The following is a 26,327-nucleotide window of genomic DNA, read 5'->3' on the forward strand; positions in this document are numbered from 1 at the left end:
CTCCTCGCTCGCGTCACAGCTCAGTGACCCTCGGAGTCGGTGTAGGCCACCATCAGAGGCGTTAAGGTCGGGGCCCTGATCATTGACATGAAACCATTCCCTGTTTTTAATTAATAAAATCAATTCCTTTTTTTTGTTGGAATGGTGAGTGTGGGAGGCCTTTCAAAAAAAAAAAAAAAGTATAGCTAACGAAACTTTCGTATAAGTATACCAGCTAGGAGGAGATGATTAGAGACAAAATAGACAAACGATTACGATTAAGATTATATAAATATAATCGATTACGATATATAAAACGATTACGAAATCCCTAACCCATCGGCCAATTGCAACTCATCTGCAAATCTAATCTTGTTTATAGATAAGCTAACTCATATCAAAAGCTGAGTTGATCGAGGGTGAGAAGGCAGTCGCAGAATTCACGAGACACGATGCCATCAGCCTACGCTCGACACTCAAAGCAAGATGACATCACTACAGCAACATACGAGGTATACGTTTACTTACATGGAAGTACGCGGTTAGAACTTAACGGAAAAGCTTCGTTTCCACCAAAAAATTGATAAATTTGGTTAAAAATACCAATGGATACGATTGCTTGGAAAGCCTCGGCGCTCACGACCGGGCTCAAAAGACTAAAAATAACTAATTAAAATAAAAAGATGTCGCTTTAATAACGTTTTTCAATCAAATGATTCCCAATAAATTTGGAGAATCAATTATTTCCAAGTTTTATATTTTCGATAAAGAAAGAAAAGCAGCTCAACTGCTAAGTTTCACCTACGTACCAAAGATTCATAGAAAAGAGATCCAAAAAATCTTCTGCAAGATAGTACAGCGAGATCATCAAATTGCCATGCATGTACTCGGGCCTTGCAGGGAAGAAGAGGTTAATTAAGGAGCAAAGTGAACATAACATGAATAATACGGTCAATTTAAGAATAAATGGCAGTGCAATACTTAGTGAAAAAAATATGGTGAAAGTGGGCAACTCGCGACACAACAATGAAAGAGGCGGCAGTGAGAGGGTACAAATAATCTGAACGAGTCTGAGAGGGAGGTGAAGGGCAGCTCACAACACAGTGAAGGAGGGGCTGTGAGAGGGCATGTGAGGGCAGCTCACAACACAAAGATGGTGGAGGCAGTGAGAGGGTCACGTGGCGCCAGCGAGGGAAGGCTATTCTCAGCAGACGAGGGTGCAGCTAGAGAGGGCAACAGGCAAGCGTTCCTCACAGCACGTGCTGCGCGCTGCACCCAACGTCAGTTTTTAACCGAATTTATCCCAGCGTGAGTACCACACTGGCTAGCACATGCTACAGGAGCACCATACGGACGTGTACACGCGCCGTATTAATGTAAACTGATACACACGTTATACGAGGAATGTGCTGCGCGCTACACGCCCGTCTGCAGTCGCCCAACTAACCTTCGCTCAGCTGCTTACGTGATGTTTGTACGACCCACATGCGCTTGCTCGATGCAAAGCAACAAGGAAATTTAATTATAATAAATAGATAATTATACGAATAAAAATTGTGCTTATTTTGCGATATCAGGAAGAAGATTAAGGCAGTTAATACGAAACACTTCCATACCTGCTCTATATAGCAAAACCAAAACAACTACTTTCATAATCTCTTTCTAAACCATAATTATTGACAAATAACGTCCCGTCTTCTGTCACCCTCGTCATCAACAATGTACTATAATTTCAAATTCACAAGACATATTTTCTACCCTCACAAGAGTATAGAACTCACTAAAGTCGTAGTCGTGAATCAAACCATTTCCATCGCAGTTTATTTCAAAGTAATATAATGGCACGGTAACCATAAATTACACGTAATGTTCTGTATTGTGCATACAAACCTGCCGGATCTTCCAAGCTAACAATATCTGCAGTAAGCGGACCCAATGACCCCAAAATTGCAGTTGCCCGGATAATTGTAATATAAAGCCCTCCTTCCCTCCCCTCCCTCCCCCATGTATCGGAAAGAACAGCAGCAAAAAAAAATGGCTTTAGCATTTCCGGGTCTTTCGACCAGCGCTGTTTGCCCCTGAGTGGAGGAGCACGTAAGCATTGTCAAAATCATGGTCCATGTCATGATTAATAAGTAATAATAGCAATAAATTTATTTAATTCCAAGCAATTAATTTCATAATTATAGCTCGGTTTGCAGTTGAGTAGGGCGAGCGATGAGGCAGATTAGAACATATAAGTGACATAGCATAGCTGTAAGAACATAGATATATTACGGTGAGGTTGAAAATCACGCATGTATATAACAGAAAATGCATCACCGCTATAGTGACATGAACAGGGATTAACAATTACTTTTTTTATCGTCAGAATGATAAATTTGCTGACAATCTGGTCCCCAAAAAGGAAATTACTTAGAGCGTGCTAACAAAAAACAATTACACAATTCAAAGTATTAAGAATTATTAGGAAATACTGAGAAAAAACTATGAATTATCGCGATATTTGACCGGTAAAAGGTGATGGTTTCATGTATTACTAGTAAATGACAACTGATAGTGCAACCTGGAATGTATTATACAAGGCGTCAACGTTCATAATTCCTAACTATAACAACAAGTAGAACTAAACTAACCACCAACACGGACAACTTCTTACACCGCCGTCATTCTTAATGTTTTTCCGTTGAACGTGAACGGTTTGTATCGTCCTGTCCAACGCGTTCCCACTGAACGCGAGCGGTCTATAGTGTCTTGCCCAACTTATTCGCTGAACGTGAACGGTCTATACCGTCCTGCTCAACGCGTTCCCGCTGAACGCGAACAGTCCAAATCGGGCACGTCGCATGGCCACGCCTCGCAGTTACCTGCAACTTTCAGGAGTAAGCGCGCTACCTTAACACCATGCACTCACAAAATGTAATGGGACTTCTTGTCAAAATAGTGACACTTTCTTACCCATGGCACAAGCAGAGAGATGGCATAGCCCCTGAACGCTAAATTGCTGTGCCAAACTTTGTCAGACTGACCCAACAAATTAGGTCGAGAAATGCATGGCCATATGGACAACATGTCTGTCTATTCCTCTCCCTGAGCAGCAGTGTAGTGTCTAAATATATATATTATTATGTAATGTCTAAATATATATATATATATATATATATATAATCATGTAGTGTTCAAATATAAGTGTAGGCTGGCAGAAAATCTTCTCTTAAGCAAGTTTTGTTAAAGACCAGAGAATTAGTTTTATTTATTAGCTTCTTGTTAGTTTTTGTTCAAATATACAGCATGATTTTCATAACTTGACTGTTGGATATCATTCCAAGCATTTCCTGACATCACCCTATGAGTTTAATATGCCCTTACAGTTCTCTAATTGCCGTCATAAAAACCAAAGCACTAACTGGCAAGCATTAAATTTTTATAAACTTTTGCCATAAAAATCCCGCTTTTCATATCTGTTCAGAAAACATGAAACCATTCATCTATAATTTGCACTTAATTCTTGAGGAATTGTGATTCATAGCGAAACATCCAATTCATGACATAGCGCACGGAAATATTATCAATAACTCAAAAAACAACCTAACTATATACCAGGCAAGCTACGAAAAATATGTTTTTAAGTGCTGCTTCATTCTTCATACAATGAAGTATTGCTAATTGTGAGATTTATCTATAAAGAACTCGCCATTAAACGCAGAAATGTTTTCAGTTTGTAATATTTGCGACAGTGAACGATTTGCAGCCGACATGCATGCAGACACAAATCGACCCGCAATATATAGAAACTGTGCTTGTGAAGGGACCTCACAGCTGGCACAACCAGCTGCATGAAATACTGATTGCAATGACACAATTACTGTACGAAGCATTGTATGCAAGACAAAATCGCACACCAAGACCAGAGGTTTGACGTCTACAAGGATAGAACGACGTGCGAAAGCATCATTGAATGTGAGAGAAAAGATGGCACGAGAATAACTTATGACAACATAACGTGAGCATAACGACATGCACGGCCGATAAAGGCACAAAGAAAATACCAATCATTCTACACATATTTCAGGTGGTCTTATGTGCAAGCTCTATACAGGCAGAGCGCTCGGACATCACACAAATTATGGAACATACGAGGAAAAAAACTATTTGGAGCTTAAATAAAATACCTTACTCAAGTATTTGAATTTTCTTCACTAAGAATGAATTCGTTTGCAATTTAACAAAAAATAACACGTCTCGTATCATCTACTGCACTTATTACTGAGTGAACAGCTTTTTCTCATCTGATTGCCTTGACAGCTCATCAATTAAAGTAACTGAACATTGAGTGGGTGCAGGAAAATAATTTGTGTAAAATAAATAGTGTTCATATCTCACACCGGGTGCATCTGAACGACACGATTTGAAACTAAGAACAGGAGTAGTTATAGTGATACAATACCAAATCATTCGAGCCCAGGGAAGAACAATATGAATATTTAAACCGCTGGTATTAGTCAAGGCTAGTACAGTAATCATTGCTTAATTACCAAAGTCTTCATAACACTTCACTAGACAATACTAGGGAGGGAAAGTCACAAAAATAGAGAACAGCAGGCAACAGGAGCAAACGTGTAGCATAGTCACGAAAAGCGATACACAATGCAAGCAAAGTTCAACCCTCTACCGCTCAAATGAACGCAGTCGTGCTTCTAAAATAAGCGCATTCCTACCTCAACTGCTACTTTATTTGGGCGGTTAAGGGTTATTTAGATGAGTATGACTGACCGTCTGTATCCGCTGGAGTGGCAGCTAGAGAGAGGGGAAGAGATAAACAACATCAGACAATGAAGCTTTATGTCCTAATTAACTACCCATGTTCACCTTAAATTAGAATTCCCGCGACTGAAATTTTATTCAGGGTTGCAGCCAAAATATTTCGATGTTTTGAACTCCACACAAAAAAAATTATATCGTTAGTTTCGACTTCTAAGTATGCGTGCCGAGAAGTTGACTAAAATTACTGCTATGAAAAACTAAGACAGACGAGAGAATTACTAGGTTAATATATTTAAATCTAAGGTTTAAAGTACTTACCAAACTGCTGGCCAGCTTCAAGTAAAAAGTTTCTACTTCAATTAAAAAACACAAATATTCACAGCCCCACTGAAGTAAAAGTGAGCTAAAAAGCAACTTTACAGCCACTACTCAGAATATATTTCCTACTACAATCTCCAACTTAAGACTAACTCCACGGACAGAACGAAATGTCTTTAGATAAAATCATTAAAACATAAACCGTATCTTGGACACATACGTCGAAGACACATGAAGCAACAATAGACTTGCTCACATTTCTTGTTCATTATTCGAGCGTTCAGTTCGGATTACATGTGCTGATGATATAAGAAACCGTAATTTTAAGACTTATTATTAGATATTAGAAACATTTTAATGATGGAATATGTAGAGATGAGAGTACACGCTTGCAAGCATGACGGCAGCTCATGGCAGTCAGAGCGCTTCTCCTTGTATAAGAATGAGGCAAGACAGCGGAAATCCGTCACTGCCTTAAAAGTCTTCCTTCATGGCAGCGCTCAAGCACACGTGTCATCATCGCGCAGGGTACAGTACTGTGCCTGCGCCATGATGCATCACGAGATGCTCGATGATGCATCACGAGATGCTCGGTGATGCATCACGAGATGCGCGATGATGCATCACGAGATGCGCGATGATGCATCACGAGATGCTCGATGATGCATCACGAGATGCTGGATGATGCATCACGAGATGCTGGATGATGCATCACGAGATGCGCGATGATGCATCACGAGATGCGCGATGATGCATCACGAGATGCTCGATGATGCATCACGAGATGCTCGATGATGCATCACGAGATGCCTAATCTGAAATATTGCTTTCTGACTGGCTCTACATTAGCTCAAATCTTAGCTTCCACAAAAAGAATTCTCGCGTAAGGCTCACTAACGATTAAAAGCCCCGCACTAAATATACGTGGCAAATGTTGCTTGTTCCAGGTGTCTTTGATCAAAAAGGAGATGTGTAATGTGATCTGGGAAAATGACATTTCTCCTGGGATTGAACGTAAGAATCTATATCGAGATGCATATTAGAGTTTTATTTATTCGGATATTAGAGAGGCGTGAAGGTTTCCCCTGCCATCCCGCCAGGTCGCATGGGTTCCCACACACGATGACCGAGAAGTTAGGCAAGAGGTGCGAGGGAGCAGCTCGAGCAGCAGCAACAGCAGCTGCAGCAGCAGCAGCAACAACAACAATAGCAGCAGCAACAACAGCACAACAGCAGCAGCAATAACAGCAGCAACAACAGCAGCAATAACAACAGCAGCAGCACCAGCACTGAGCAGCAACAGCAGCAGCACCAGCACCGGTACTATCAGCACCAACAATAGCAGCAGCAGCAGCACCGGCACTATCAGCACCAGCAATAGCAGCAGCAACAGTAGCACCAGAAACAGCAGCAGCAACAGCAGCATCACCAGCACCAGCAGCGAATATAACAGGAGCAGCAGCAGCACAGCAGCAGGCCGTGACGCAGGTGTGGTCAGTGAGTGCGTGAGATTGTGAAAGTGAGATGAAGAACTTCTCACTGCGCTCACACCAACAAGGACGTGCGCAAAACCGCCGAATATATCTTACACTATAACCATTTGTCTAACTGCAATACAGTGACAGATATTTTTCCCGCGTGTGGTCGCGATGTCCACATCAGATGCGATGCTAATAGTTTGAAAGTCCTTGATGTTCTATAAATAAACATCAGACTATTACTAGATGAGGCGTTAAGAGGTACAAGTTAAAATATTTGCAATTTTATTTTTTAATGTGATATTCAAGCCATGGCCCATAGGCCGTCATAACCGCGTAGCACCCTAAACAAGGTGTAAGGCAGAGGTTTATTTAACATACATACAACTACCAGCACACTCATGCTTGCAGACCATACAACTCTCAGTTAATTTGACAGAAAATGTTGTCGCACCTCAACAACGATGGACGCAAATCAAATAATGAAATATAAGACTTTCCGTGCACGAACAAAGATAGGCTTACGAAGTAAAGTCACAATAATTGTTTGACTCATTGTCAGCTCTGTATTGTAAACATATTCCTCTCAACTCCCATACTAACATAGTAATATAGTAAACGTAGTTTACAAATTAGAACGTGCAAACATTGATGAGCCTATATTACAATCATGTGTCTCACCCGGAATAACGAATATTTCGATTATTCGAAGACTACAAACAGAAAATGAGTGGGCCTTAAAGTTCCAATACGGACACACTTTCGGCCAGTGCACTGATATATACACCTTTTTGCCGGGACCAACGGGCAGGATGACCAACACAAGGACAAAAAGTGCATCGTTATTCAGACAAAATCTTACTCATTTTTCCCAGTGTTAAAGAGTGTAGGACCTACAACAAAAAGAAGTGCGCAGCGCAAGCATATCATAGCGATTCGGGGGAGGGGGTAATGGGACGGGGGCTGGGGGTTTATGGGGGTTGAGAGAAATTTACGGTTACGTGCGTCCTTGTGGGGGCGAGGGGACGGCCTTGCGGGGGGTAGAAGGGAGGGAGACAGCGTAGGAAGTGGGGGGAGTAGGGGGGGCAGGGGGAGGGAGGTAACACAATGACTATAAGAATTAGAAATAAATAGAAAAGTATGATGAAACTTATAAATCTGCATGAAAAGGTCTCTTTCTAATAGTGATTCAATTCTTGCATTTAATTGACAATTAATTTCAGTCGATTCATTCAATTTCAAATTAATTAATTTGAATTAATGAATGAAATAATTAATTTGAAATAATTAATTCAAATGAATTTCAGTCAATTCGATGGCAGGAACTGCACTAGTCTGGGCTGAGTTTGAGCTCGCAGATCAGTCACTAAATGCAATAGAATTAAACTTTACAGTACAAAGTTATGGCTCAATGTCGCAAAAGTTCATCTTGCACATCATAACGTTTTGAGTGCAAGATTAAACTATAGATTAAACTATGGGATTAAATTTGTCGAAAATTGCAATGTGAATAAAATTGTCTGATCAGGCCAGCGCATGTGTCAGACATGACCTCGCTGCAACATAAAATTATTTCACGTTTAACTTTTACTGGCAAGGATTCCATGAACAAGCAAATTGATGCAACACCTTCCAAAATATATCTGATTTTGATTCCGATGAATACTTTATTATTGGCTATTAGCGATGTGGAAAACAGGGCTGCGAGTTTGGTAATGAAAACCGCGAGCGTTAATTAATCAGTTCGTGGATGAGTGCACTATGAGAAATGAGCGAGATTTTGTCCAAATAAAGATGCCGATTTGCTCTTGTGTTGATCATCTTGACCCAGTTTGTTCAGACATAAGGGCGCTTCTGCAAAAAGTGTCACTATATGGACAATATGCCACATTTATTATTGGATACAGGATACACACATGTAGGATACACATGCGTGTATCCTACACCACACGGTTCTTATTACATGGGTGATAGGAGAACATCGTGATGCAGGGATGATCAGAGAACATCGTGATGCAGGGGGTGATCAGAGAACATCGTGATGCAGGGGTGATCAGAGAACATCGTGATGCAGGGGGTGATGAGAGAACATCGTGATGCAGGAAATGATCGGAGAACATCGAGGAACAATCTAACAAGATGGCAGGACACATCATCAATAACAGGCTTATGGGACACATCAAACAAGCTTGTTAAAGAAGATAGGAGGATACAGCAAAAAGGATGGAGGTGGTATGGATCTTGGATTAAAGAACCATTCTCTTAATTGACGAGGGAGAATTACATCAAGCAAGCTAAGTAATCGCAGCAAACCTCAGCGTTAATGAGGCACTGCAATAAAGCAGACCAAGTGACCTATAAACTTTGCATCGGTCAAGTTCCTTAAAAGCTAACACTAGCCGCTGACAATAGGGCTTTGTTGGCACCAATAGCGGTCAAATGAACCACCGCAAACGCCCCATACAAAAAAATACGATAACGTCCCCATCACATTGAACGCTTAAGAATAATTAGTAAGATATACGGCATGCATACCACGTGTTCACATAGTCAAGCCCTAACTTTATTTTAAAGCATAAGTAAAAGCCCGTCATATACGTAGTAAGTATTGTTGCTGACACGGCCTGTCGCTTATTCCGGTGCTGCTGCGCGGCCTTCACAAAGCAGTCATTTTTTCGCACATTAGGAACATCATTCTGAATACACTACGCAAACATAAAGAATTATAAAATTAAAAGTCAGCCAAAATGTCAACATAAGTCAATAATGATTCATTATAACATAATTAAAATGCTGCTAATGCAGCATTCAAAACTAATATCAATGTCCAATTATTACTCCCGACAAAAAAAAGTCCCTTTTACAACGAATAGAAAATCAGTAACAAGAGTCATCACCACTTCGGAGAATCAAAAGTTCAAGAGAAATTCGAGACCCAGAGCAAAGCATGACGCTAATTTCGTCGAGTGTAGCAGTGAGTGTACGTGACGTCACGATGACGTCACGCTCGCAGCTGATCATGACGTCACCGCAGCGCAGCGGCCAATAGCGAGGCAAGATGCGCGCGGCCTTGGCGAGGTGTAGGCTTACCTACAAACAACGTCTGCGGATTCTTACTTGCAAATTGCAACGATCACGCAAGCGGTTCCTAGGAATAATGAAGCTAATTGATTACGAGAACAAGACATAGGTATATGAATGTCGGAATCGTATTACAGTAAATTTAGCCAGCATCATGCATCAAGTCAAACCATACAACAAACGATGACGACAGCAAAAATTAGCAGTCAACCATTTTTGTCGAGTGCGCACCGTATCATAGTGTACCGTGTGTGTATCACGCCTGTGTACCGTGTGCGCACCGTATCATAGTGTACCGTGTGTGTACCGTATGCCTACCGTATCGCAGCGTACTGTGTATCACGCGTGTGTACCGCATTATAGTGTGCAGTGTGTCTGCCGTGTTTATACCGCGTTGGTGTGTGTGTGTACCGAACGTGTGCCGCATCACAGTGTACCGTGAGTGTACCGTACGTGGACATTGTGTACCGTATGGTGACCATGTGTGTACCTTAATTACGTTTACCGCATCACAGTGTACCGTGTGTGTATCGTACGTGTACCGTGTATGTACCGGACGCGTGCCGCATCACAGTGTACCGTACGTGGACATTGTGTACCGTACGTGGACATTGTGTACCGTATGGTGACCATGTGTGTACCTTAATTACGTTTACCGCATCACAGTGTACCGTGTGTGTACCGGACGTGTACCGTCTCACAGTGCACCGTGTGTGTACCGCATCATAGTGCACCGTAAGTACCGTATCATAGTGTCAAGAGTCTGATGCCATCAATCATTCTGCGGCGCACAACACAGGAACAAACGAGCGATCACCACTTAATGCATCACCTTTGCAGCGCACGACATCAACATGGAATTTTATCACTAAAGATTGATAAAAGTAATATAATAAGAAATAATAATATTAAAATTCATAAAGATCAACTTGGGAACCGCGTCTGTTCATATTGCCAAGTCACGTCTGTTAATGTTTATAAGCAATAGCAAATGCACGAAAACTACGCAATTATCGGTAAAGAAATTAGAGGTTGTAAACTGTATGAAGAAATAAGGGCAACACTATTTTATTCCGCAAAATATGGTATAGTCCCCATACGTGTGATAACTGTGAGCAACAAATACGATTACGTCAGCATCACGTCAGACTGCGACATGATCTATCTAAGCCTGATAGACCAGTGTCTGTGAGCCTGATAGACAGCTTCTTGCCGCCAGCCAGTGCAGTGTAGACCAGGCAGTGCAGTTTAGACCAGGCAGTGCAGTGTAGACCAGGCAGTGCAGTGTAGACCAGCCAGTGCAGTGCACCAGGCAGTGCAGTGTAGACCAGGCAGTGCAGTGACAGTGCAGTGCACCAGCCAGTGCAGTGCACCAGCCAGTGCAGTGCACCAGCCAGTGCAGTGCTCGTAACCTTGGCTCCGGACAGTCAGTCACCTCGGCAGCCGAGCGCCGCCAGCGCATCTCCTCCGCACCCGCGCCTGCCGCTGCTGCTGCTGCTGCTACGGCAAGTTATAATGCTGCTGCTGGTGATAATGCTGCTGCTGGTACTAATGCTGCTGGTGGTACTAATGCTGCTGGTGGTAATAATGCTGCTGGTGGTGATAATGCTGCTGGTGATAATGCTGCTGCCGGTGATAATGCTGCTGCCGGTGATAATGCTGGTGGTGGTACTAATGCTGCTGCTTGTGGTAATGCTGCTGCTGGTGATAATGCTAATTATGAAGTAAATACTCGTATAGATACAAAATTGGAATAGAGGTCGGAGTGCAGCACCGCTAGTTGACATCGGACGGCATATTGAGGAGATGCGAATTGTTCGTGATTTCGGAGTGTTGATGAGAACCGATCGAAGCTACGTCTGATGGCCACATCACGGCGGTAATTGGCAGGCAGCAGATGAGGTCGATCTGGCGGACATTCTGAAGAGAAGCGGCGCCGATGATTACACTTTTCAGAGCTCCCGTGCTCCCCATTCTAAAATTCTGCTGCTAGTTTTGGGTGCCTCTCAAGCAGGGCATGGTGCGGCAGTCCAAAGGACCTTCACGTGCAGGAGGAACCTCTTTTCGGAGTGGGCCGCAGGCTGTTCAATGCCTTGCCGAAAGATCTGAGAGGAGGGGAGTTCGCCCTTGGGACATTCAAGAGACGATCGGATGAGTCTTCGAGCACTTTCCCGGATCATCCATCCATCCATGCCCCACTGCAAGTAACAAGCAAATACATTTTGCATCAGCGGGCCCAATGAGTGCAGGCGAACGGTGATAACGTTCAACGCTACTTCCGGGCCCTGGTGGCGGGCAACCTGCTTAACGTTGGCTCTAGACGGAAGGCAAGGTGGGGCATTAGCGTTGACTAGGAGCAGTTTCTTGCTGTTGCAGAAAGAGACTTGTCGACTATGATTGGGCCCTATATAGTGTATAATAAGCAATTCAGCGGCACCAAGTTCGAAGTAATGAGATACAGAGTCGACACAGAGACCGGGATGTCACATCGCTACTTGGCATCCGGAAGGCAGAGAAATTGAAGAGATGCAACTTGTTACAGATCTCGGAGTGTTGATGAGTAACGACTAACGAAGCCACGTTCGATGACCACATCGAGGCGACAGTTGCGCGAGGGAGACTAAGGATGGCGTTGATCTGGCGGACATTTCGAACAAGAGAAGCAGCGCCAATGATTGCACTCTTCAGAGCCCTCGTGCTGCCCAATCTTGAATACTGCTGTCAGCTTTGGCGCCGCTCAAGGCGGGTGCGGTGCGGAAACTGGAGGCAGTGCAGCGGACCTTCACGTACAGGATCAGCGGCTTGAGGAAGTTGAACCTGAACTACTGGGAAAGGCTGAAACACCAGGGACTGTACTCACTGGAGTGAAGAGAGAGGTGTATCATACTGCACACTTGGAAGATGATAACCAGAATGACTCCCAACTTCAAAAGTGAGACCTCCAAAATTGTGACTTATCACAACGAAAGGAGGGGGAGACTGTGCAAGATTCCCCTATTCAATAACCATGCCGCGGCCAGAGTACAGACTCTTCGTGAGGGATCACTGTCCGTGACAGGACCGAGACTGTTTATGAATACTAATTCTATTTTAGAAATGGGTGAACTGATAGTTGTGCAATAACGCCTTGAACGGGAGTTTACCCTTGCAACTTTCAAGAGACAACTGAATAAGTTTCTGAAGAAGATCCCGGATTGTCCAGTTATGGGAAATTACCCTCAGCAAGTGACAATCAAAAGGTTATAAGGTAAGGTCATGATGAAGTTTCAAACTTGACATAGGGACAGGTGCGGGTGATAATGATACAGCTGGTGATAATGATGCTGCAGCTGACCCGGACGGTCATGGTGATGCCACTGGTGATAACACTTCTGTTAGTGATACTGATGATGCAGGTGATGATGCTGCTAGCGATAATGCTGCTGCTTTTGCTGCTACTGGTCGAGCAGAGGCTGCACAATATCGAGTCGTGAGTTCGAGCCCCACGGCAACCGGTATATATTCTAGTGGCGTTTGTAGGCAGAATGAAGAGATGAAGGCGGTTTTGAAACGAGGACATTAGTGCAGTGTCCTGAACGAATCCTAAGCTCCTTTGATGGTGCTGGTAATCATGTTGTTGTTGGTGGGGGGTGATGATGATAACAATAAAATATGCCAATCAAAATATAAAGCAGCTCCCATCCCGTCATCAACATGCAAAATAAAAACATAAAATTCATTAAATCCGCGCTCCTCTCGAAATTAATTAAGGGAACGTGACGCATCCACGCCTTCTCTTGTTGAATGGACAGAGCGTAATGCATCCACGCCTCCTCTTGATGAATGGACGGAGAGTAATGCATACACGCCTTCTCTTGATGAATGGACGGAGCGTAATGCATCCACGCCTCCTCTTGATGAATGGACGGAGCGTAATGCATCCACGCCTTCTCTTGATGAATGGACGGAGCGTAATGCATCCACGCCTCCTCTTGATGAATGGACAGAGCGTAATGCATCCACGCCTCCTCTTGATGAATGGACGGAGAGTAATGCATCCACGCCTACGTAATGCATCCACGCCTCCTCTTGATGAATGGACGGAGCGTAATGCATCCACGCCTTCTCTTGATGAATGGACGGAGCGTAATGCATCCACGCCCCCCTAGCGATGACTGAAGGTAGCGTAAAACGTCCACGACTGCACCTGATGAATGAAAGGCACCCAATGCATCCACGCTCCGTCGGGATGAATAAAGCACAAGACATCCATTTTTCTGCGAGATGAATGAAGGAGCGCAGATCATCACTGCCTCTCGGGTGTGAATGAAGGGCGGTGCAACGGAACTGCAGTAGTGGCAGTTGTGCTGAGCTCAGCAGAGTTGCAGAGCGGGCAGTAAGTGTGGTGCAACTCTGTCGCATTGCATCATTTATTCGCTGAGCAGGCACATCGGATCTCATCGTTACCATAAACGACATATTGCGTCGCACAACCACCAAGAGTCGAGGTAAATATCATGTTTTCTTTATTCGCTACAGTCGACAGATTTTGTTGTACTTATTCTAATTGTTACGTTATATAGTGTTAAGTGCGTGTTGTAACTCGTGTTACGACGAAACGCACTTTATTTAGTCGTAGTTTAATAATCAGTATAATTAAAAATGAAATCATGAATTGAACTAAAACTTTAACTATGAAATTTTATCTCGCACAGATCGCACCATCAGCCAAAAACTAGATGACAAACAATACGTTAAATGAATAATACAAGATAAATTACCTGTACTCAAAATTTTATTCGATTGCCCGGTTTCGTCTCCTCGAATCTTTGATCCGCGCACAAGAGATATCGACCAAGTTGTGTTCCAGTGATAAAACAATTCATCATTAATGTAGTTACTAGTTAACACGGCTGACAAAATCAAAAACATTTAAGACAGTTTTGAAGCTAACAATCTAAGAGCTCTTTGACGATGACTTTTTCTAGGAAACTGCGACAGGTTCGTCTCAGCGGAACCCATTCACAGAGTGAGCACCCCAAAGAGCTTATTTCTTATTGTTATTTTTGACTGAATCGTTCCGGGGCAATCATTTTTTCAGGCATACATAAGCAACGCGATGTTCTGGCAAAAAAAAAACCTCGGTGTTCGTAATATGGAAGAATAATCGAGAGGCTCAATCGAGACGATGAGAGTGCACGATTTGCTTATCTGACCTTATCAATAAAATGATCTGGACGGAAGGAGCTTATCAGTAGACTTATAGATGAACCTAACTTACGACCTTCACTGCTCTAACAACATACCACTTTAAGCGGCCGCCACTGCGCTTACGACACACCACTTCCCACGACCACCACTGAGCTTACGACACACCACTTCCCACGACCACCACTGCGCTTACGACAAATCACTTCCCACGACCGCCACTGCGCTTACGACACACCACTTGATGTGAATATCATTACGACAAACCACTTGATGTAATATCATTATTTCCGTAAAAAAAACATGAGACGTCTCGTACAGGAACGTTCATCAGTCAGTTAAGCTTCAGATCCGAACACATCAACAAGTAAGCAAGGGAATAGCAAATTGTGAGCGCGAATTGTATTCCTCAAAGATAGCTCAGTGTAAGTCAATTCATTGAGAAAGCTGAAATAATGGAGAAAAATCTAAATTTCTCGTTTTTTTGTCAAATTTGCAAGACAAATGAAACCGGGAAATTTTGTCAAATTTGATTAGACAAATTTGCAATTTGTCTAATCACCAACATCATCGTGAGCATTACTATCACGGAAGGCACAAGGAAGATCGCTTCGTCAGCTGTTCATATGCAAAATCCAAACAAATTGTGCATAGCGAGTCTAAAAGTTAGCCTTTGTAACTTTAATATCCTGGGGCCATACTTTCAAAACTCGCTAAGTGAACGTAAGTACTTACGCTCTATTTTCTTGTCTATGATTGGTGGATTTTGCTTGAGAGGCCGTCAATGATTGGCTGATGAACTTACGATCTCTTAACTTTTTTTGAAAGTATGGCCCCAGATTACGGCGAGATAAACTTTAACCGGAAATTGACAATCTGGAAACTGAAAATGTCACTGAAATTGCGACAAATCATCATCATGCCGAGGACTTTGCAGCCATCATCATGCATGTATGGCGAAGTGGTGGCGACAATGGACGGACGACTCTGTGCTAAACAATAGGCTACTGGTTGCATAGTGAGTCACGCTCCTGTTATGCACTTAATGAGTGATTAGCGACCGCATTATGACGGGGGCCCTGAGAGAGAGAGCAACAAACACCATCGCAACGCAGTCATAACGTCTCGACGTAGTGGAACAACAAATATGAACTAGAGAACGAGCCACGGCGTAACGACGCTTCTTAGTGGCAAAACAGTACTGAAACAACAGACATCTCACTTAAAGAATAAGATAATAACTACAAGGTTCTAAAAATCACAGATAACAAACTAGTTAGATCATTAAGAGGCCCCTCAGTGCGAAAACCGTGAAAACAAAGTAGCCAAACGCACCGCGCCACCTTGAAATTAAACCTATATAAATTACAATTTAATATTTTGAGCCAAAATATGAAGTGATTGGGCGGTTAAGTTATTACACTGAGTGTGCGACGCCTTATGCATGTTTAATGAGAGACAGTTAAGATGCTAAGCATTTTCAATAAACGTCAACAGTGGAGATGTCGGGTGTGTGAAAAATTCATCCGATGGGCATCACCTCAGTCTGGTCGCTGTATAGACTGCGACAATAATTTACTTACCGTACTCAAAAAAGCATGAGCAACATTTCCTCAAATTCCGATTTTCGAAGCGTTTTAGCAAATGCTTCTCACATGACTACTGTCCTAACATCCTGTGCAAATGCCTGACATGTGTACACAGAGGGGCAGGCTAAAGCATCTCATGCTGAGGCAGGTCGCGAGTCTGCGAGAAGTTGGCATTCGTCATCGGGACGTGTTTAGTTCCGACGCTTAAAAAGAACAAAAGTTTTGCAGCCGCCGCTCGTGTGTGTCGCAGCGAACGGCGAATAGATGCACTCGGCGCCGGATGAATAACATCACAGGCAACAAGAGGGAGGCGCAAACCATAGCTTATATAGGACCGAACGTGCAGGACTTAGGACAGAAGCACGGCAGCACCAGCAGCAGACACGCTCTAACGCGAAATATATAAGGTCTCATCAACACATGGGCACGTCATCACTAGAATCAGGCCGAGCATCACTAACAGCAGTCATTGCATCGGCAGCAGCAATCAGGGTTTTCCAAGCAACTATGTAGCAGATAAGGCAAAACAAGCAGCAGGCTGGGCATCACCAGCAACTAAGTAGCAGGCAAGGCAACACAAGCAGCAAGTTAGGCATCACCAGCAACTAAGTTGCAGGCAACGCAACATCAGCAACAGGCAAAGCAACATAAGCAGCATCAACGGCAGGCATGTAATCAACAGCAACATGAACAAAGTATGGAGGCCGGGATGCGGAAGAGCAGCAGCAGCAGCAGTTGCAGCAGCAAGAGACAAGCTTCAATGACCCAGACGGGGCGCAGACAGGCACGTACGGCGCTTAGAGGCGATTGTGGGGCAGAAATAAACCTGAATTACAGACAGGCGTGCAGTACAGACAGGTAACTGTAGTGCAAATAGCATCAAAAAGGCAAACTGTCAAGTCTAGGGCAAACTGTCATACGAAATGCAACATGATGTGTGTAGTGTAACTGCCTGGCGCACTGTAAACTGTTATGTGCAACTTCAAATTATCATGTGGGGACGCAAATATCATGCGCAATTTAAGCTGTCATGTGCAGTTTAAGCTTTCATGTGGTGTGTAAAATGTCATGTGCAGTGCAGACAAGGCCGTGCACTGTCATGCTTAATAGGCAGGTTTCGTTTTAAGGCAGAAGGTTTAAATTATTTAACAATCAATCCCAACCGTTAATAGAATTAGTACACCGGAGGTCCTGCTAACGGTAAAACAGGATTACAATAATTCTATCAAATCGCGATAAGAGAGAAAAAAAGTATAGTTGAGGCGTTAGGCAAGAGGCAGCAAGGGTGAGCACCACGAGAGGCCACTCTAAGGGGGGACCGCACACAGAGCAGTCCCATCACACGAGCCTTCCTGTACCCACAGGCCGGCGCCCAACATGGAGATCTGTGGTGTGTACGATGCCAGTCAACTGGCGGTAGCAGGGATATAACTTATTAAGGTAGCGCGGTTATAACTTGCTGAGTCAGCACGGTTATAACTTCGTAAGTTGCAGCGATATAACTCCGTGAGTTAGCAGGGAAATAACTATGTGAGTTAGCGCGGTTATAACTCCGTGAGTTAGCAGGGAAATAACTCCGTGAGTTATAGCAGCGATATAACTCCGTGAGTTAGCAGGGATATACCGTAACTCCGTGACCAAGCAAAGAAATAACCAAAGAGCAAATGTATTCCTCCCAAACAGCACATCAACTCGACATAACGAAAAAATGAAAAAATCACACGGTGATTTATGCTATGTGACGCGACACGGGACATTTTGGTGCTGCTATACGCCACACAGGCTATTTGAGAGCAGCTACGCCACACAGGCTATTTGAGAGCAGCTACGCCACACAGACCAGTCGAGAGCAGCTATATCGTCACACAGGCCGGCACAGAACAGCTACGCCACTTAACACAGAAGAGCTACGCCGTAGGGCAAATGTGTACCCATGCTCTGCGAGGTCTGAAGTATACACGACACACACAAAGACGGTCTGTACTCAAGTCTGCGCTCACACGACACGCTGCTCTTCAGATATCACTAATTCATATACACAGCGCGTAACTGAATACCATTGAATATTAACTATTGGCATTAACTACGAGTGTATCCATAGCGTTACCAGAACCTCGGTGTTCTCGACAATTGAAACTCTTAGCACGTGCCCAAGGAATGCGCAGTAAAAATGCTCAGGCGTTCATGAAGAAGCACCTACGGCCTTTAGATATAATGATTCAATGTTCAGTTCAGGCATAGTGAATGAATTGATATAGGAAAGACATGACAGGTTTCAAAGCTTTTTTAAAAACACTTTATTTGCAGAGCATGAACCATAGACATCGAAATAGGAAGGTCTGGCTCTCTTTGTGCATGGGTGAATAAAAATATCGTACGATATAATATTATCCTTGGCAAAAGATTCACCGGTGAGTCATGCAATCTTTTACTGATGCAACGCAATCAAAGCCCAACACATCATAAAGAACAGAAAGCCATTTCTCAGCAAAACATACATTAAAGATTTCGATAAGTCGCGACAGGAGAAGTTTTGGGTGTTGCACAAGAATAAAACACGCTCCTCAACCAAGGGTATTAAAACATAATACATTCGCTTCATGGTGATCAAATACAAGTATTCGTTCGAAGAGCCGAAATAAAGGTGTGGATTATAGAGTGAAACTTGAACAAGTAACTCTAAGAAGTCGAATAAACAATAAAGAATTAGAAGATGGATTTACGACGAAGTAGCAACAGATGTGAGCTTGAAAAAATATCTTGAGCGCGAGCGCTCACGTGTCATAACGAAGATTCTATTTTAAAATTTGAATACATTTCATCATGAGCAACATGAGGTCATGAGCAACATGCTGTCAAGAGCAACATGTTATCATGAGCAACATGAGGTCATGAGCAACATGTTGTCAAGACGACAGGTTATCATGAGCAACATGTTATCATGAGCAACATGTTATCGTGAGCAACATGTTATCATGAGCAACATGTTATCATGAGCAACATGTTATCACGAGCAACATGTTATCATGAGCAACATGTTATCACGAGCAACATGTTATCATGAGCAACATGTTATCATGAGCAACACGTCATGAGCAACATGTTTTCATGAGCAGCAACACACAAAACATGCACAGCCAGACGCGCGAGAGCATCAGGAACGTCTAAACAGACACAGCGATATAATAAATTAGATCGCCACACAACAGCAAGTCTCTACTAATAAAGCAACTGCAGCAGAGTTTTGTGAATGGCTCCCAGAAGCTGCAGCAAGACAAGCTGGCCTGAACAAGAGCACTAAATTGAGCAAGATTACAACGATGAGGCAGTCAACTCCGGTGATGATTCTGATGATTCAACAGCAGCAGTTCAGAATGAGAGCAGCAGTACAGTGACGATATGAAGAAGGAGTCGCGTTTCATGAATGGTGCAAAGCAGCAGCAACAGCATCAGGCCTGAATGGGAACAGCAGCAGCAGCAGTGACAGCAGCAGAAGCAGCAGTTCCGGTCTAGAAATCAGAAGGGCAGTTCCGCAACGAAGCTCCGATTCAATGACCACTGCAACAGGGTCGAAAGAGACCCATGTATAGTGGAGGGTTGCTCGATTTCTCCACCCATTAGGATTTCGAAGTTTTCACATCGCACGGATGATAAGGTTTGATAATCCTGTTCGTAGGCAACAAAAAAAAATATATATATATACACTGTGATCCACTGCCGCGATGTTGATTATATACGTGTTGCAGTGTAAGATGAATGATAAGGAATCTGATCGAATAATAAATAATCTACGGAAACAGCCAAAAGACCACAAACAACAAAGTAACTCAATTAAGTCATCGGATATATTCGAAGAAGCGAATTTTCAGGGATCTCATTCTAACAGAGGCTGATTAAGTAACTAGATAATTCTAGTTTTTGGTTCTAAAAACTAAAATCAAGAGCGGAGGGAATTTGTTGAATGACGCCATTCGAAATCTAAGTTAAAAAAATGGTTACCTACGTACTATACTAAAAAGCATTAAAAATAAATGAACGTTTCCGTTGAAATAATGCGATCGCCATTGCTTTCTTCACTGACAAAATACGTGTAGAAAATAGGAAGCTAGAGAAGGCAAGTATGAAAGAGACGGAACCACAGAAGCGCAACAACAAAGGGAAGAGCTGACCACGAGAAAACGTAAAAACGCTGGAGCGCAGACCGAGACGAGAAACCTGTCAGGTAGCAAGACGCCTTATTGTTGCCGCAGCAGCGAGTGAGACGAGGCAATGGTCGGTCCATGTGCAAGGAACGCATGGAACGCAGCCCAAAGCCAAACTAATTGAGCTGAAAGAATGCAGCAGTGGCAGCATCGGCTCGCAGATGAGCAGGAGGTCGAGCGCAGTCTCGGCCCGACTCAGAGCAAATTTGGGCGTCGTGTTAACAGTATATGGCGTAATTGGCGTATAGGGGTTAGAAAGAATTACCGTGATAAGTGCCACAGGGGACTAACATTGAAAAAAAAAATTCATAAGCCCCTGGTAATTTTTGAAGTGAACTACGGCTGAGTACTGCCTGCCAAACTAAAGCACTCAGAAGCTTCCGGTTTGAAATTTTAAATCTTCATTAATAAAAAGGCTTGCGAAAATATTTCTTGTGTAAAATCGACAGACTTTGCGACTTTTCTGTGTTCTGCATAACTCGTCTAAAATCTATTGACATATCTTTCTATATGTTGAAAATGTTGTTAATTACATAGTTGATTTAAATAGTTCACAAGGGCACATTTTGAGCCTGGTGTTCAAACAAATTCACCGGCCACGACGTTTCACCTTGCATTCATCACTCACCCAGCGACACCCATTGATAACAGCGTCAGCTAGAAGCTACTACCACTCACCTGAAACAAAAGAAATAGAGAATTCAGAATCGCATTAATATAAGAAACTGCACAAAAAAACTCCATCAACAAATCAAGATCAGGCACGGTAGTAAAAAATTTACAAGCCACTTTGTATCACACGCTCTAGTATTTTTTTAGAGATACGGCAAATATATCTTTCGAAAAAAATGCTTGCGATGTCCATTTTCGATTGGGGATAAAACATTACAAAAAAATGCCTCGCTCACTCGTATGCATCTTGCCTTGTGCGTTTTACACGGCAAGAGCTTGCCGTGTATAGAATAGAATAGAATAGAAGTGTCGGCGCTGAAGAAATAGGCCCATGGCCTGTTGCCGATTCTTGAACTTTTCGTGACTTGATTCACAAGGGATCCGGCCTTTGGAACCCGATCTTTCCATAGCTGACGATTGATTGAGATAGCTGCTGGACTTATTGCCTGGTCCGTAATTTGCTAGGCATTTTAAGACTGAACATATGCTCCTGCATAGCTTCGTCTAGTCTGTTTTTATATAACGCACAATGAAAGAAATAATCTGTCTGACGAAGGTATTTCACTACACAAATAAAATGCCAACTGGAAAACTACGTGTACATTTTAATGATTGACAAGTTTTAGAATTCCGTTTTTCAGTTTGCTGGAATTCGCAATCCATCGCTGGTTTTAAAGCTTCTTTTTCAATATTTTGGAATTCGGAGCATTTCTGTGTAAAAAAAAGATGCCAATTTATCATTTAATAGAACACTATGGCTTCCAAACTCCTGATCAAGATATTGGGGACGAAGAACAACGATCACGTTTTACTTGAGTTATTGTATGATCGATGAACGAATGTTGGCAGGGAGAGAATGCGCAAAGAAAACCTCGAGTTTACCTGTTTTTTTTTACCGATTGCTGCAGAAATTGTAAATAAACCAGCAAAACATTTAGGAATAGAACCTGCTAGTTGCAGACGTATGCGAGAATTTGGCATTACATAGTGTATAAAAGTAGCCGCATGATGATCGAGCATATGTATCAAACATGATAGGTGAGCATGTATAGTATACCAGGCATGATGGGTGAGTAGTGCTAGTGAGTGAGCTGAGTACAGGAGTGAGAGGAGCTGTTGCTATAGTTCGTGCCAGGTATAGCAGGCATGATGGGTGAGGAGTGCTAGTGAGTGAGCTGAGTACAGGAGTGAGAGGAGCTGTTGCTATAGTTCGTGCCAGGTTTAGCAGGCATGATGGGTGAGGAGTGCTAGTGAGTGAGCTGAGTACAGGAGTGAGAGGAGCTGTTGCTATAGTTCGTGCCAGGTATACCAGGCATGATGGGCGAGGAGTGCTAGTGAGTGAGCTGAGTACAGGAGTGAGAGGAGCTGTTGCTATAGTTCGTGCCAGGTATAGCAGGCATGATGGGTGAGGAGTGCTAGTGAGTGAGCTGAGTACAGGAGTGAGAGGAGCTGTTGCTATAGTTCGTGCCAGGTTTATTCATAGCAGCGGGAGTGAGGCAGCCACGGCCTCACCGCCGGCCTACATGTCGCCTGCAGCAGGCAGTAGCTTATACATAAAACAATATTTCTTGAACATAACTTTTAATGTTATTTCTATACAAGTTATTATTGAAAGTTAATACGGTTCAATTTATATCGTCAAATGAAGCTGATGTTCTGCTTGAAAGTTAGCTAAACGTCGTCAATTTTCAACACGTGCACTCCATGGTAAACCGAAGTCATTACAATTTTGCCATATGTAAGTCAGTAACACTGAGAAATCAATCGTAACGTAACGTTGCATGAGATGTGTAAAGATTAAAGAAAGCAAAGGGGAATATCAGAAGCTTGGAGTATGAGAGCAGTCATCTTTAATGCTTCAAATAATGCAGCTTTAAAGGAACTAACAACGAATCCACTGAACCGCTGGTGAATATAATGAATAAAATACCTGGAGCGTCAAGCTTCCAGCAGCAACCGATAACGCAACCGCATAAAACTCAAATGGAAGGTAAACGAAATTACCAATGACAAATGAGAGAAGTCCCTTCTCATTTCCAGTAAATCTATATACTGTACAAGGTCTGAGCAACAAGGTTGCATTCTTCAGTTTATCACGCTTATAAGAGAGACTTGCGAATGCCGGGCAAGATGATTGCCAAGATGCATACACCTGATGGAAACGAAGATCATTGTGTAGAATAAAGACGAGTAAACGCAGGAGCACGCTATTGTATATTGACCTTAGAGCGGTATTCTCCAAAGACCTCTTCAGCAACCACTACCACTAGCAGCAGGTAGCAAGCCCGGACCTTCCAGCAAACAAACATATACGTCTGGATGAGAGAAGCCGTGAGACTCTCCAACCCAAAGACTTCACGGCTGCTCGACCGGAAAAGCGTTCACTGCAGAACGGCTTCAAAATAATATTTGTTTCTTCCATAAAAGAAAAATACGAATATAGGCGGACAGATTCGAACAGCAGATTTTGCTTGAGAGGCTAGTTCCCAATCCCATACATATCAAATGCTGCAACACAGAACGTAGGTTTCAAAATGAAAAGACATCATCATACAAATCTTCATAAATTATATATTCCAGAATCTAATATCATTGAGTATCAACGATTTACCTCTCGTTTCATTTATTTAATTCTCAGTTATACTATACATAGTAGATAAGCATCGCAGAAGTTTGCAAGGGAGCACTGCAAAGACGGTCGGGACAGCAATAATACAAAACAAGGGACAAGAGGAGATGAAAGCTATGGGACAGCAGCAGCTGTCATCCTTGAATGTGATGAAGGAAGGCTTGCAGCCCCGCGTGTGAGGGGCGGAGCGACGCTGCAGCTCAGCACCGCGGGCAACCACCAGCACAGCTCAGCGCATAAGCACAACGTAATACCTAATCCACACATCCCTAGCCTCTACTCGGCAACAAGCTCTCTTAACTCGCCAAATGCAAAACTACATAGAAGAGATTTGGAGCAAAAAGAATAAGTTTTTGAGCAAAAAGTTTTGGAAAGCTTTTAAAAATAAACAAAATAGTGAAATTAATCGAAGCGAAGGGCACTCTGATATTCGGTGCGATGCAGAGAAGAGCGTTGATTGTCTGGCAGGACGCAGAGACGACGAGAGGGGGGAGGGGGTGGCGCCCAAAACAGAGAGAACCGTTGCTAACAACCGTGTGAACCGCCCGGTAGGGGGAGAGGGGGTGGGGGGGGGCACGGCGACAATAACGGCGGCGACAGAGACAGTTGAGTGCAAGTTAAGAACCATAATGAACATAGTACCTTTATGCATAGTAAAATGAGGAACGAATGAGTTTACTAAATACGATGGCAATAAATAATTCGATGAAAAACGACAGAAACAACATACTTGAAAACAAAAATACGCCCGTTCAGCAAGAAAAAACGAATCCGGATTACGAAAGAACGAAAATGCAGTTGGTTGAAAGAAGTCATGATGCAGCAAGAACTTGAGAACCAAGCGGGGTGAACTAGTAATATAGAGCAAATGTTTAACGTCTAACCAAAGGCTACTTAACGTCCTACCAAAATATCTAATAGAGGGTGAGTTCACCCTGGAGACCTTCAAGAGACAACTAGACGTTTTCCTGGGCACAATCCCAGATCGACCTCCCCTGCAACACTACCAGCGGCGAGAAGCAAGCAACAGCATCGTGCATCAGTTGGCCCAAATGAGGGCGGATGAACGATAATCAGAGGCGGCGATCCATCGTGGCCTGGGACTGCTACGTCCGGAACATGTACTTCGGATACTAAGGAAATAAACAATAGAAAAGGCAAACAGACACAAGGGAAAGAAAATAAACAGAAGCACGAAGAATACGGTAAGCATGAAGCACGGGTTCGATTCACGCATTAGAGGACTATACATAAGCATATTCGGGACAGAGGAGCAGGCTGCAGGAGAAGCATGCCAGACGAGAAGGATGCGCGGCAGGCTCCCAGAAGGAGTTGGCAGGATCGCAGACACTGCAACACTTGTGCTCAGGAATTCGCCTGCAGCAGCGGCGGCTGTTGAGAAGCCTCGCACCTCAGGCGTACTAAGGCACGCGTCTGCTGCGACTCCCAGCTGCCCGCTTGACAACACTGACATGGCCGCTAAATTTGCATGTCAATGTACGTCGTGACGTCAGATAACTTATGGCGTAGCCGTCACCAGCGACGCGAGAGGCGGTGGTGAACCAACACAGTAGCACGGAGTTGCGCGTTCACTGGGATCTTAGGAAGAGAAACGTTACTATTCTTTACAGTAACGTATCCACGACCATGTGACAAGGAATGACGTACTATTGACGATGTGAGCGTGTGAACGACGTACACGCTCCGAGACAGTGCTGTGCTCCATACAGTAATGCATCCACGACGAGGTAACCCAGTAATGTCGGCGATACAATTTCTTGACTAAGTCTTCGTAGATTTGTCCAGTTCCTATAGCTGTCGGACTTACAAGCTCGTTACTACAGGTGAACTTCAGGGTTGTGATTGGAGATAAATTTCCAGTTTAACAGCAGCGTGTAATGGTACCTGGCCGACACTGCAATTTTAAGCGAAAGAAAAATAGATCCCTGCAAGCAACAAGATAGGTGCGAAATAACGGCATAAAATCAGGATAACTTATATACATTTGCACCCAGTTCTGCGAAAACTTTATTTTGATCTAACAAAAATCTATGTGGATGCGACCCCAGGAATACAAGTCCTCTTGTGCACCTCTAGATGATTGTCAGCATTTGTTCAGTACGTGTCTCATTAGCTTAATAATTTTCTCACAGATATACAAACGATGAACTTGAACAATGTTAGGGAGATGAGAAATATGGTACATTGGGAAAAAATGCACAAAAATATGGCAATGACTTTTCTGCATGCTGAAACGGGCAAAACTCACCAAGAATAAAACAGAGTTTGCCATACAAACGGGTTGAAAACAAGCACAGAGTACTTGGTGTCTGCGAACAGACCCAAGATAAGGAAGGTGGTTTGTACAATGGAGCAACATTGATCTAATCTAGTCTGATTGAAATCACAGATCATCAAGCAAGATTAT

General features: G+C 43.2%; 1 protein-coding gene across 6 annotated transcripts in view; it reads right to left on the reverse strand.

The window, feature by feature from the left end:
• The window catches only part of LOC108677142 (transcriptional coactivator YAP1), a 69,476-nt gene that overhangs the window by 31,982 nt on the left and 11,167 nt on the right, over positions 1 to 26,327 (reverse strand). For 5 of the 6 annotated variants that reach the window (XM_047882129.1, XM_018165303.2, XM_018165302.2 and 2 more), the window contains exon 2: positions 4,753 to 4,776. The exons of the other annotated variant lie outside the window; for it this stretch is intronic. In XM_047882129.1, coding sequence (XP_047738085.1) covers positions 4,753 to 4,776 — 24 coding nt within the window. The remainder of the gene's footprint in view (positions 1 to 4,752; positions 4,777 to 26,327) is intronic. 6 annotated transcript variants of the gene reach the window in all.

Source organism: Hyalella azteca, unplaced genomic scaffold, assembly GCF_000764305.2.
Source record: "Hyalella azteca isolate HAZT.00-mixed unplaced genomic scaffold, Hazt_2.0.2 contig1311, whole genome shotgun sequence".
Classification (NCBI taxonomy): Eukaryota; Metazoa; Arthropoda; class Malacostraca; order Amphipoda; family Hyalellidae; genus Hyalella; species Hyalella azteca.